Below are 14,121 nucleotides of genomic sequence, written 5' to 3'. Positions count from 1 at the left end.
AGACAGATAGAAGCTGGAGGAGCTAGAATTGATAATGAGAAAGGATTAATGTAACTGGATAGTGCAGCATCAGTGGGCCAAAGGGCCATTTCCACACTGCATGAAACTGTGAGTGCAGGAGGGAAGATATACAACGATTTTTTAAGCATACCCATTTTCATTCTTTATACACTAAAATCCATCTATTGTTTCTTGCTATTAATTCTTTCCGTAAGTACTTTGGGATGCAATTAGTGGCAATGCCTAACCCCAGAGTCGCAGATCAAAAGTTTGAAATTCATGTGTGTGCAATCCATACAAATTTTCTTTTGCTGCTATGGAAGTCTAATTTGAATCTGATCAAGGAAGGTGCATGCAATTCAGAAACAGTAAAGCTACTTCCCCAAACTACAGGCCAGAGGAGAAATCTCAGCCATTGAAATTTGTATCAAAATGCAGCACCCTGCTTAAATACCTGAGGCTATCCTTGCAGTCAGAACAAAAACACGCAAGAACCTCCGACATAAGCTTTTCCAAGAGAGTGATTATATATCAGGCACACAAATTAACACAACTTTTATGTCTGCAGAGATGGGATCCAACTAAATTCAACCAGTTTAACTTCATATGGATTGAAATGATTTGACTTTCATGTTTAAATTAATATTAAAACTGAACCACTATAGAGTTGTCCATAAAATTTAGTAATTTAAATTGTTACTCTTTCTATATTAATAAAACCTACACCTATCACTTTTCCTGTTTAAAATTTACCATATTGCACAAAGAATAAATGGCCATAAAATGCCACAGTATGTAGAGGTTAGCACGGTGCTATTTCTGCTTGGGGCATTAGAGTATACAGTACAATTCCGGTACCCTCTGTTAGAAGTTTGTACATCCTTCTTGTGAGCGTGTGGATTTCCTCCGGGTGCTCTGGTTTCCTCTCACAGTCCAAAGACACTCTGGCTAGTAGGTTAATTGGTCATTGTAAATTGCCGTCGTAAGGTGGGTTGTCAGTGGCATGGCTCATTGGGCTGGAAGGGCCTATTCTGTGTTATATCGCTAAAGAAAAACATAAAATAACATTGAGAATTTTACATAGCACATTTCTTACCAGTTCCCGAGCTTCTTCCATTTGCTTTTCCACATTTGCCACCATGGATTTCTTGTCATCTAGAAAATAAACAAACATTCCAGATTTCATTTCAATGAAAAAGTTTCCTAACTGATTAGAACAATATGTACCAACTTCAGCATTTAAGTAGGACACCAAAATAGTAACAACACAAACCACAAGAGAAATACTTGTCATTGTTGCTATTTAGCAACTGACCATGACCTTCGGACTGAAGAAAAAATGATGAGCAATCAGACACTGAAGGGGGGGGACGAGGAGAGGAAGAAACACAAGGTGATAGGTGAAACCGGGGCGGGGGGGGGGGGGGTCAAGTGAAGAGCTGGGAAGTTGATTGGCGAAAGAGATACAGGGCTGGAGAAGGGCGAGTCTGATAGGAGAGGATAGAAGGCCATGGAAGAAAAAGGAGACGATGGGCAGATAAGGAGATAAAGTGAGAGAGGGAAATGTAAATGGGGAATGGTGAAGTGGTGGAGGGGGGTCATTACCGGAAGTTCGAGAAATCGATGTTCATGCCATCAAGTTGGAGGCTACCCAGACGGAATATAAGATGTTGTTCCTCCAACCCACGTATGGTCTCATTGCAACAGTAGAGGAAGCTATGGTCTGGCGTGTCGGAATGCAAATGGAAAGTAGAATTACAACGGGCAGCCTCTGGGAAATCCTATTTTTTCTGACAGGCGGAGCTTAGGGGCTCATCAAAGCAGTCTACAATCTACGTCGGGTCTCACCAATATACAGGAGGCACAGCAGGTGTATAGGATAGAATAGATGGCCCTAAACGACTCAGGGATAAATTGTCACCTCATTTGGACGGACTGTTTAGGACCCTGAATGGTAGTGAGGGTGGAGGTGCAGGGGCAGGAGTAGCACTTGTTCCTCTTGCAAGGATAAGTGCCAGGAGGGATGAAAGGCAATGAAGTTGCAAAGGGAGTGATCCCTGCGGAAATCATAAATTGGGTATGGTGGGATCCCGTTGGAGATGGTGGAAGTTACAAAGAATTACATGCTGGATGTGGAGGCTGGTGGGGTGGTAGATGAGATCAAGAGGAACCCTATCCCTAGTAGGGTGGCGGGAGGTTGGGGTGAGGACAAACATATGATAGGGTTCCTCTTGTCCTCACCTACCACCCCACCAGCCTCCACATCCAGCACATAATTCTCCATATCTTTCGCCAGCTCCAACGGGATCCCACCACCAAGCAACACACAAAAAATGCTGGAGGAACTTAGCAGGCCAGGCAGCACCTATGGAAAAGAGTACAGTCGATGTTTCGAGCTGAGGCCCTTCATTGGGACTGGAGAAAAAAAGATGAGGAGTCAGTGTTTGAAGGTGGGGGGGAGGGGAGCTCTGAACATCATCTTGTCTATCAGCTTGACTGTCACCCGGTCACCTATCACCTTGTGTTTCTCACTCCCTCCCCCCCCCCCCCCCCAACCTTTTAAATCTACTCGTCAACTTTTTTTCTACAGTCCTGCCAAAGAATCTCGGTCCGAAACATCGACTGTACTTTTTTCCATAGATGCTGCCTGACCTGCTGAGTTCTTCCAGCATTTTATGTGTGTTGCTTGGATTTCCAATATCTGCAGATTTTCTATTGTTTGTGATTGGCCCAGCACCAAGCACATCTATCCCTCTCCCCCATCCCCCCACTTTCTGCTTTCCACAGGAATCACTCCCTATGTGCCTTCCTTGTCCATTCATCCGTCCCCACTGATCACCTTCCTGGCACTTATTCTTACAAGCGGAACAAGTGCTACACCTGCCACTGAACCTCCTCCCTCACTACCATTCAAGGCCCTAAACAGTCCTTCCAGGTGAGGCGACACTTCACCTATGAGTCTGTTGGGGTCCTATACTGTGTCCAATGATCCCAGTGTGACCTCCTGTATATCGGTGAGACCCTACTTAGATTGAGAGACTGCTTCGCCGAGCACCTATACTCCGTATGCCAGAAAAAGCTGGATCTCCATTTTAATTCCATTTCTGATTCCCATTCCGAAATGTCCATTCATGGCCTCCTCTATTGTCACAATGAGGCCACACTCAGGTTGGAGAAGCAACTCCTTATATTCATTCTGGGTAGACTCCAACCTGATGGCATAAACATCAATTTCTCGAACTTCTGGTAATGTCCCCCACTTCCCCATTCCCCATCCTCCCTTCTAATTTACTTCTCTCATCTCCTTAACTTCCCATCATCTCTGGTGCTCCTCCCCTTTTTTTTCTTCCATGGCTTTCTGTCCTCTCCTATCAGATTTTCCCTTCTCTAGTCCTGTATCTCCTTCACCAATCGACTTCCCAGCTCTTTACTTCATCCCTCAGTCCCTCCCAGTTTCATCCATCTTCTTGTATTTTTTCCTCCCCTCCCCCACCTTCTTACTCTGATTCCTCATCTTTTCTTCTCCATGTCTGGTGAAGGGTCTCAGCTGAAACGTCAACTGTGCTCTTTTCCATAGATGCTGCCTGGTCTGCTGAGCTCCTCCAGCATTTTGTGTGTGTTGTTCACAACCAAATCATTCACTTTCAAGGATTTGTCACCTCATATTATTGATATTTATTGCTTTTTTTCTTTCGGTTTGATTTATACAACAAGAGATGGTTGTTGACTTCAGGAAGGCATGGACCGACCACTCTCCGCTGAACATCGACGGCTCCTCGGTACAGATCATTAAGAGCACCAAATTCTTGGTGTTCACCTGACGGAGAATTTCACCTGGTCCCTCAACACCAGCTCCATAGCAAAGAAATCCTTGCAGCGTCTCTACTTTCTGTGAAGGCTGAGGAAAGTCCATCTCCCACCCCCCCCCCACCCCCATTCCTCACCACATTCTACAGAGGTTGTATTGAGAGCATCCTGAGCAACTGCATCACTGCCTGGTTCGGAAATTACACCATCTTGGATCGCAAGACCCTGCAGCGGATAGTGAGGTCAGCTGATAAGATCATCAGGGTCTCTCTTCCCGCCATTAGACATTTACACCACACGCTGCATCTGTAAAGCAAACAGCATTATGAAGGACCCCATGCACCCCTCATACAAACTCTTCTCCCTCCTGCCATCTGGGAAAAGGCTCCGAAGCATTCAGGCTCTCACGACCAGACTATGTAACAGTTTCTTCTGCCAAGCCATCACACTTCTCAATACCCAGAGCCTGGACTGACACCAACTTACTGCCCTCTACTGTGCCTACTGTCTTGTTTTTTATTTATTGTAATGCCTGCACTGTTTTATGCACTTTATGCAGTCCTGTGTAGGTCTGTAGTCTAGTGTAGTTTTTGTGTTGTTTTACGTAGTTCAGTGTAGTTTTGGTATTGTTTCATGTAGCACCATGGGTCTCGTTTTTACTGTGAACTGTACCAGCAGTTATAGTCGAAATGACAATAAAAAGTGATTTGACTTGATTTTGCTGTCTTTCGCGCATCAGTTTCTTTTACCTTGTGTTCCTTGTGTGATATTTCAGTGATTTTATTGTGTTTCTTATATTTACTGTGAATGCTCAGAAGAAAATGAATCTCAGGGTTGTACAGTATATGGTGACATATATGTACTTTGATAATAAATTTGCTTTGAACCTTTCTTCATAGTACATTAAACAACTAAAGTTAGATTAATTGAATATATTCACTGTAGCCCAGTGATAACACACCAAAACTATAAGAATATAGACACAACAGACTGCAGATTCTAGAAGCTGGAGACCGAAAGCAAGCTGCTGGAGGAACCATACAGGTTAAGCAGTATCTGTCAAGATTCTGGATCGGGATCCTGCATTAGAATTCGGGGCCTCAACCTGAAACGGCGACACCCCTAGTGATGGTTCTGCCGAGTTTCTCCAGTAGTTTGGTTTTTTTTGCTCTTTTCCTTAATTGTGTTATGATTTCCAAACACACTACAGAGAATATTCTATGAATGTAACTTGTAGTATATGCAAATGTTTTAGGAATGATGGTGGAGCATGCTTTGGTCAATATCATACCCAAGCAAAAGTGAATCAGTTATTCCTCAGAATCAATAGTGTAAAAGAAACCTACGGAATTCTTGCTTTTCAGCAGAGGAAAACTTAAAGACTTGCTCTTCTGCAAGGCAATTGGCGAAGGTCTTCGATTTGAAACATTAACTTTGTTACTATCGTTACAAGTGCTACCTGACAACAGTTTGTGTTTTCATTTCACACTTCCAATATCTGTACTGTTTTCATCTACATGGAAACAAAAGATTCAGTCTTTATAAAGAATGCAATGTGAAATCTGATGAAATGACGTAGAGCAAGAAAAATAATAAATACAGCAGTAGTGCAGAGTATCTAGAAGAGAGGTGGTTCAGTTCAGTCCAGCACAGACAATAACCCACCTACATTACAGATAATGCCAGCAGCAGGAGCAGAGCAGAGCGATGAAATTCCTCGCAGGTTAAAAGTACAAAAGGAACAAGTGGGGTGGCCATTGTTGGGAGTAGGCCAGTGGTGAGAGTAGGAGTGTCAGGCTTTGGCTCCTCAAAGATGCTTCGCTAGAAAGAGGCATTGGTTCTGGGTAAGTTTCTGTTAAGGTCCCCTTATTTTCCTCCTACTGTCCTAGTGTGGTAAATGGCCATTGTGTTCTTCATGCTAAATGTTGGAGTCCTGGGAGACCCAGAGTCTCCCAGTGAAGTACATCTGTGTGAACTGCATCCAGCTACAGCTCCTTGAAGACTGTGTTAGGGATCCGGAGCAACAGCTCGATGACCTTCGGCTTGCATGGGAGAGTGAGGAGATAATTGATCAGAGTTACAGGGAAGTAGTCACCACTAAGTTGCAGGAAGCGAGAAGCTGGGTGACTGTCAGGAGAAGGAATGGGAAGGTGAATAGCAATTAGCACAGAGCACCCCTGTGGCCATTCCCCTGGGATACTGCTGTGCAGGATGACTTCCCAGGGGAATGCCAAAGAGACCAGGTTACTGGCACTGAGCATGGGTCAGTGGTGCAGACGAGAAAGAGGGAGAAGAGGGGAGCAGAAGTGATAAGGGACTAAATAGTCAGGGGAACATACAGGAGATTATGTGGACGTGAACAGGACATCCCAATGGTATGATGCCTCCCAGGTACCAGGGTTGGGGACATCTCAGATCACATCTGCAACATTTTGGAGGGGCAGGGAGAGCAGCCAGATGTCTTGATATAAATTGATTCCAATGACATAGGAAGGAAATGCAAAGAGGTCCTGAAAAGAGAATGTAGAGAGCTAGGCAGAAAGCTGAGAAGCAGGACCTCCAGGGTACTAATCTCAGGATTGCTGCTTGTGCCACATGCCAGTGAGAGTAGAAACAGGGTGACTTGGCAGATTAATTTGTGGCTGAGAAGCTGATGCAGGGGCAGGGCTTCAGGTTCTTGGATCATTGGGATCTCTTCTAAGGAAGATACGACCTGTACAAAAATAACAGTTGCACCTGAACCCGAAGGGGAACCAATATTCTCACGGGCATGTTTATTCGCAGGGTTGGGGACGGTTTAAACTAATTTGACAGAGGTGTGGGAACCAGAGTGTAAGATTTAGGATAGGACAGATGATAAAAAAGCAAAAATAGCATGCAGTCAGACTGTCAGATGAAAGGACAAAATTGCAGCCAGCAGAATGAGTATCAATGCATTAGGGATGCAAAATCAAAAAGGGGAGCAAATACAGTACTCAAAGTGTTATATCCTAATGCATGGAGTACAAGAAATAAGGTGGATGATCTTGTTGCACTTATACAAGTTGTAGGGTATGATGTTGTGGCCATCACTGAATTGTGGCTGAAAGATGGTTGTAGTTGGGAGCCGAATGTGCAAGGTTACGCATTGCATTGGAGGGATAGGGAGTGGCTTGGCTCTGCTGGTAAAGAATGGCATCAAGTCAGCAGAATGATGTGACCTAGGTCTGGAGGATGTTGAATCCTTGTGGGCTGAGTTAAGAATTTGCAAAGGTAAAAGCACTCTGATGGCAGTTACTGTATACACAGGCCTCCCAACAGTAGCTGGGATGTGGACCACAGATTACAATGGGAAATAGAAAAGGCATGTCCAAAGGGCAATGTTATGATAGTCATGGGAGATTTCAACATGCAGGTCATTGGGAAAATCAGGTTGGAAATGAATCTCAAGAAAATAAGTTTGTTGAATGCATACAAGAGACCTTTCTCGAGCAGTTTGTCTTGAACCCACTAGGCGATCAGCTATTCTGGATTGGGTGATATGTAACAAATCGGATGTGATTAAGGAGCTTAAGGTAAAAGATCCCTTAGGAGATAGTGATCACAATACGATCAAGTTCAACTTGAAATCTGAGAGGAAGAAAGTAAAGTCTGACTTTAGTAGTAGTATTTCAGTGGAGTAAAGGAAATTACAGTGCTGTGAGAGAGGAGTTGGCCGAAGTAAATCGGAAGGAGATGCTGGCAGGGATGACAGCAGAGCTGCAATGGTGTGAGTTTCTGGGAAAACTGAGGAAGGGGCGGGAGAGATGTATTCCAAAAACAAAGAAAAACTCAAATAGCAAAATAGTACAACCGTGGCTGACAAGGGAAGTGAAAACTAATGTAAAAGCAAGAGAGGACATACAACAACACAAAAATTAGTGGTAAGTCAGAGGATTGGAAAGCTTTTAAAACCTTACAGAGAGCAACTAAAAGAATTTATTAGAAGGGAAAAGATTAAATATATGAAAGCAAGCTAACAAACAATATCAGGGTGGATAGTAAAAGCTTTTATAAGTATGTAAAAAATAAGAGAGATGAGAGTGGATATAGGACAGCTAGAAAATGAGACCAGAGAAATAATAACAGAGGACAAGGACATGGCAGTAAACTAAATGAGTATTTTGCATCAGACATCCCTGTGGAAGACACTAGCAGTGTGCCAGCTATTGAAGGGTGTGAGGGAAGAGTAGTGAGCACAGTCACTATTACAAGGGAGAAAGTGCTCAGAAAGCTGAAAGACCCAAGGGCACATAAGTCACCCAGACCAGATGAACTACACCCTCGGGTTCTGAAAGAAGTAGCGGTAGAGATTGTGAAGGCATTGGTAACAATCTTTCAAAAATCATTGGACTTGGGCATGTTGCCAGACGACTGGAGAATAGTAAATGTCACTGCACTCTTTAAGCAAGGAGGAACAGCAGAAAGGGAATTATAGACCAGTTAGCCTGACCTCAATGGTTGGGAAGATGTTGGAGTCAATTGTTAAGGATGAGGTGGTGGAGTACTTGGTGACACAGAAGAAAGGCAGGTCAAAATCAGTATGTTTTCATGAAGGGAAAACCTTGTCTGAAAAACCCGTTGGAATTCTTTGAGGAGATTACATGTAGGATAGATAAAGGGGATGCAGTGGGTGTTGTATATTTGGACTTTCAGAAGGCCTTTGTCAAGGTGCCACACTTGAATTGCTTACCAAGTTAAGAGCCCATGGTGTTACAGTAAAGTTATTGACATGGTTAGGGTATTGGCTGATTGGGAGGAGGCAGTGAGTGGGAATAAAAGGATCCTTCTCTGGTTGGCTGTCAGTGACTAGTGGTGTTCCGTAGGAGCTAGTGTTGGGACGACTTCTTTGTATGCTGCATATCAAAGACTTAAATGATGGAATAGATGGCTTTGTTGCCAAGTTTGCAGATGAAACAAAGATTGGTGGAGGGGCAGGTAGAGTTGAGGAAACAGCTAGGCTGCAGAAGGACTTAGACAGATTAGGAGAATGGGCAAGGGAGGAGCAAATGAAATACAATGCTGGAAAATACATGGTCATACACTTCGGTAGCAGAAATAAATGTGCAGACTATTTTCAAAATGGGGAGAAAATTCAAAAATCTGAGATGCAAAGGGTCATGGGAGTCCTTGAGCCCAACTCACTAAAGGTTAACAAGCAGGAAGAGTCAGTGGTGAGGGAGGTAAGTGCAACATTAGCATTCATTTCAAGAGGTCTAGAATACAAGAGCAGGGATGTGATGCTGAGGCTGTATAAGACACTGGTGAGTCTTTTCCTCGAGTATTGTGAACAGTTCTGGGCTCCTCATCTAAGAAAAGATATCCTGGCATTGGAGACGGTTCAGAAGAGGTTCACAAGGATGATTCCAGGAATGAAAGGGCTATCATATGAGGAACATTCGATAGCTCTGGCCCTGTACTCACTAGAGTTTAGAAGGATGAAGGGGATCTCATTGAAACCTTTTGAATTTTGAAAGGCCTAGACAGAGCTGATGTGGAAAGGATGTTTCCTATGGTGGGGGAGTCTAGGTCAAGAGGGCACAGCCTCAGGATAGAGGGGTATCCATTTAAAACAGAGATGCAGGAAATTTATTTAGCCAGAGGGTGGTAAATTTGAGGCATTTGTTACCACAGGCAGCTGTGGAGGCTAAGGTGTTGGATTCATTTAAAGCAGAGCTTAGTAGGTTCTTGATTGGACACGGCATTGAAGGGTACAGGAAGAAGGCCGGAGAGTGGGGCTGAGGAAGGAAAAGAACGGTCAGAATGGTGGTGCAGACTTGATGGGCCAAATGGCCTAATTCCACATCTATGTCTTATAATCTTTTAACTTTCAGTGTCCTACCTTCAGTAAGCTGCAGGGATAACTTGGATGGCAAAACTAAATCCTCATTGTCAAGAGGGGACAATGAAGTGTCTTGCTATTAATGAAACCTCTATCCCATCGCCAGAAGGGTCTTTAATTGTCAAAAGTCTGGGCTTTAATCTTTTGAATGGCTCTGGATGTGTGAGTGACCCTGATGTTCAAATTTATTGAGTGTCAAGTATATATTAAAATATTTTAAAACACTTAAAACTGTAAAAAGCATTAACAAACAGTATTTTTCTTAACTAAATTTATTCCCAATAAACTTCTTCAAAATTATCCATCTTTCTGAGAGGCGTTCTTTTCCAAAAAAATACCTAAATGCTGAACTTGTACCAAGCCCATACAGATCAAGTACAAGTTCATATCAGATTTCCCAAAGTAACTGTCAAACCCCTATCATCTTTCCTTAACTATGAACCAATGTTCCACAGTGTTGAACAGCCCATGGAAGAAGCACTGAAGTAACAAATGCACTGAATGGAATGTAAAAACTTACAATATTCATTCAGAAGAATGATGATAGTGTGAATAACCAAGTAGCTAAGTTCTGAAGTCCATAGCTGACAAAACCTATCAGAATAAATTTATTATCAAGGTACATATATATCACTATATACAACCCTGAGATTCATTTTCTTGTGAGTATTCACAGTAGATACAAAGAAATACCATAAAATTTAATGAAAAACTATACACAATATGGACAAACAACCCATATGCAAAAAACTGTACAAAAAAAATATACAAGGAATAAATATCAAGAACATAAGATGAAAAATCCTTGAAAGTGAGTCCATAGGCTGTGGGGATATTTCAATGATGGGGCGAGTAAAGTTATCCCCTAATGGTTGACAGGTTATACCTGTTTCTGAACCTGGTGGTGTGAGTCCTGAGGGCTTCTTGCTCATTGACCTGAAACATTTTCTCCCTCCATCTGCCAACCTGCTGAGTTCTGTCCAGCATCTGTTCTTATTTTACCAAGCAGTCATTTCTATTGTTACTGTTACTTTGTGCTTGTAGTGTAGTCCGTTACTCTAACAACACCTCCCAAACATGGAAACCACGACAATGAAGAACAGGGGCAGTAGCTACTTCAAAACTCAATTCAGCAGCAAGATCCACATCCCATAAGAAAATAAAAGGAAACTATGAAAGAAGCATGAATTAACAAAGGAAACATTTGGTTCGCCACATGACCCACAAATGGTCAATATTCCCTGACAGCTGCATAATTAAACACACCATAATAGAGGTATAAACATTACTGCCTCAAAAGTAACCTATGGACCTAAAGACCAGCAACCAGTCAAGATGCCCAAGTTCTGACAAATTACTTGCCTCCTTGCAGCTACTGTACGTAGATGAATATCTGAGCTTGCTATAACTGATCTACATGATTAAGTATAATAGTAAGGAAATTATATTTGAATATATTAATATGATAATACAGACATCAAAGAAAACTTGCATCAGCTCTTTTAAGATACCCCACAGTGGTTTACAGGCAAAATGCTTTGAATTGTAGTCAATATGGAAAACAACTACAGGAATCTTGCACACAAGTACCGGCAAACAACAAATGATAAGAAGTAGATCTTCTATCTAAGAAATTTTAAATGAGTCATAGAGGAGTATAGTACAGAAACAGGCCCTTTAGCCCATCTTGTCCATCCCAAATCCATTTAAACTGTGAGCAATTATTATTTACAGGATATCAAGTGATAATTCCTTTAGACCTCTTTAGAACAACCTGTATGTTTTTCATGGCCACCTTAGTGCACCTAGAAAAAACTGATTCTACTAATAGGACCACCAGGTTTCCCTGGTGGTGTGAGTCCTGAGTACCTTCTTCCTGGTGGCAGCAGCGAGAAAACAGCAAAGGCCTGGCAAGTGCGAATCCCCAACGATGGATGCTGTTTTCCTGCGACAATGCTCCATGTAGATGTATTCAGTGGTGGTGAAGGCTTTACTCATGATGGGCTGGGCCATATCAACTACTTTTTGTAGGATTTTCCATTCAAGGTCATTAGTGTTTCCATACCAGCTCATGATTCAGCCAGTCAATATACTCTCCACTACATATCTATGGAAGTTTGTCAAAACTTTAGATGCCATGCCAAATCTTCACAAATCTAAGAAAGCAGAGGCATTGCTGTACTTTCTACATAATTACACTTACATGCTCGGCCCAGATTACGTGTTGGGTGCAGGTTAAGTCGACAATAAGGAAGGCAAATGCAATGTGACCAATGTTATCAGAACCAGATTTAAAATCACCGGCATATGTTGTGAAATTTGTTAACTTAATGGCAGCAGTACAATGCAATACATGATATGATAGAAAAAAAAGTAAATCAATTACTGCATGTATATTAAATAGTTAAATTAAAAATAGTGCAAAAACAGAAATAATATTTAAAAAGTGAGGTAGTATTCATGCATTGAATGTCCATTTAGGAATCGGATGGCAGAAGAAGCTGTTCCTGAATTACTGACTGTATGCCTTCAGGCTGCTGTACCTCATTCCTGACAGTAACAATGAGGAAGGCATGTCCTGGGTGATGGCAGTTCTTAATAATGGACACCACCTTTCTGAGGCACTGATCATTGAAGATGTCAGAGATACTATGGAGACTAGATAGATAGATAGATACTTTATTCATCCCCATGGGGAAATTCAACTTTTTTTCCAATGTCCCATACACTTGTTGTAGCAAAACTAATTACATACAATACTTAACTCAGTAAAAAAAATATGATATGCATCTAAATCACCGTCTCAAAAAGCATTAATAATAGCTTTTAAAAAGTTCTTAAGTCCTGGCGGTAGAATTGTAAAGCCTAATGGCATTGGGGAGTATTGACCTCTTCATCCTGTCTGAGGAGCATTGCATCGATAGTAACCTGTCGCTGAAACTGCTTCTCTGTCTCTGGATGGTGCTATGTAGAGGATGTTCAGAGTTATCCATAATTGACCATAGCCTACTCAGCGCCCTTCGCTCAGCTACCGATGTTAAACTCTCCAGTACTTTGCCCACGACAGAGCCCGCCTTCCTTACCAGCTTATTAAGACGTGAGGCGTCCCTCTTCTCAATGCTTCCTCCCCAACACGCCACCACAAAGAAGAGGGCGCTCTCCACAACTGACCTATAGAACATCTTCAGCATCTCACTACAGACATTGAATGACGCCAACCTTCTTAGGAAGTACATTCGACTCTGTGCCTTCCTGCACAAGGCATCTGTGTTGGCAGTCCAGTCAAGCTTCTCGTCTAACTGTACTCCCAGATACTTGTAGGTCTAGTAGGTGTAGTAGACTAGTACTCATGATGGAGCTGACTGATTTTACAACTTTCTGTAGCTTCTTTCAATCCTGTGAAGTAATCTCACAGCTGCACCCCCACCCCCATACAAGACAATGATGCAGCCTGCAATGGACTAGAATATAGAAAATAAAACCAAGGATGTAATGCTGAGGCTTTATAAGGCATTGCTCAGGCCACACTTGGAGTATTGTGAGCAGAATTGGGCTCCATATCAAGAAACGATGTGCTAGCACTGGAGAGGATCCAGAGGAGCCTTATGAATGGGTTAACAATGAGGAGCGTTTGAATGCTCTAGGCCTGTACTCATTGGAGTTTAGAAGAATTTTTTTTTGTGGGGGGGGAGATCTCATTGAAACCTGATGAACATTGAAAGGTATCGACAGATACGAAAAGAATGTTTCCATTAGTGGGACAGTCTAGGACCAGAGGGCACAGCCTCAGAATACAAGGAAGTTTCTTTAGAAAAGAGTGGAAAAGTAACTTCTTCAGCCAGTGTGGTGAATATGTGGAATTCATTGCCACAGATGGCTGTGGAGGCCAAGAATTATGTGTATTTAAAACAGAAATTGCTCCGTTCTTGACTAATAAGGGTGCCAAAGGTTACAGTGAGAAAGCAGAAGAATCAGGTTGAGAGGGAAAATCAATCAGCTACGATGGAATGGCAGAGCAGACTTGATGAGCGGAAAGGACTAATTCAACGAAATCCAGATTGCCAAAATATTTAAGGAACAGACTAAAGCTGAAGAGATGTGGGGATGGACCATGACAAATGAGTGTGCAACAGGAACAGAGATGCAATTATGGATACAGTATTATAAATATTTGTAGATTGCAAGAAAATTTCAAAAAGCTGTTATGAAAGGAGATGGGATCCTTGGCTTTTGTTTCTAAACAGAACCATAGAGGACAAAAGCCAAGGAAGGTAAGGTAATTATTAAATAAACATAAGCAGAACCTTAGCTGAAGAAGTGTGCTCAATTCTAAACCTTGATGTGTTTCAGTGCATTTTGTACAATTGTACCAAGGTACTTATTATTTTAAATTAATCCATGAAGTAGAAGCTTATTACCTAAGGGCACAGATGGTTATGAAGAGCTCAATAGAT

General features: G+C 42.2%; 1 protein-coding gene across 4 annotated transcripts in view; it reads right to left on the bottom strand.

The window, feature by feature from the left end:
- Positions 1 to 14,121, bottom strand: part of vti1a (vesicle transport through interaction with t-SNAREs 1A) — a 331,465-nt gene that overhangs the window by 298,962 nt on the left and 18,382 nt on the right. For all 4 annotated transcript variants that reach the window (XM_073027730.1, XM_073027727.1, XM_073027731.1 and 1 more), the window contains exon 2: positions 1,097 to 1,155. In XM_073027730.1, coding sequence (XP_072883831.1) covers positions 1,097 to 1,155 — 59 coding nt within the window. The remainder of the gene's footprint in view (positions 1 to 1,096; positions 1,156 to 14,121) is intronic.

This window comes from Hemitrygon akajei, chromosome 23, assembly GCF_048418815.1.
Source record: "Hemitrygon akajei chromosome 23, sHemAka1.3, whole genome shotgun sequence".
Classification (NCBI taxonomy): Eukaryota; Metazoa; Chordata; class Chondrichthyes; order Myliobatiformes; family Dasyatidae; genus Hemitrygon; species Hemitrygon akajei.
The sequence above is the reverse complement of the archived record's forward strand: the minus strand, read 5'-3'. Positions and strand labels throughout refer to the sequence as shown.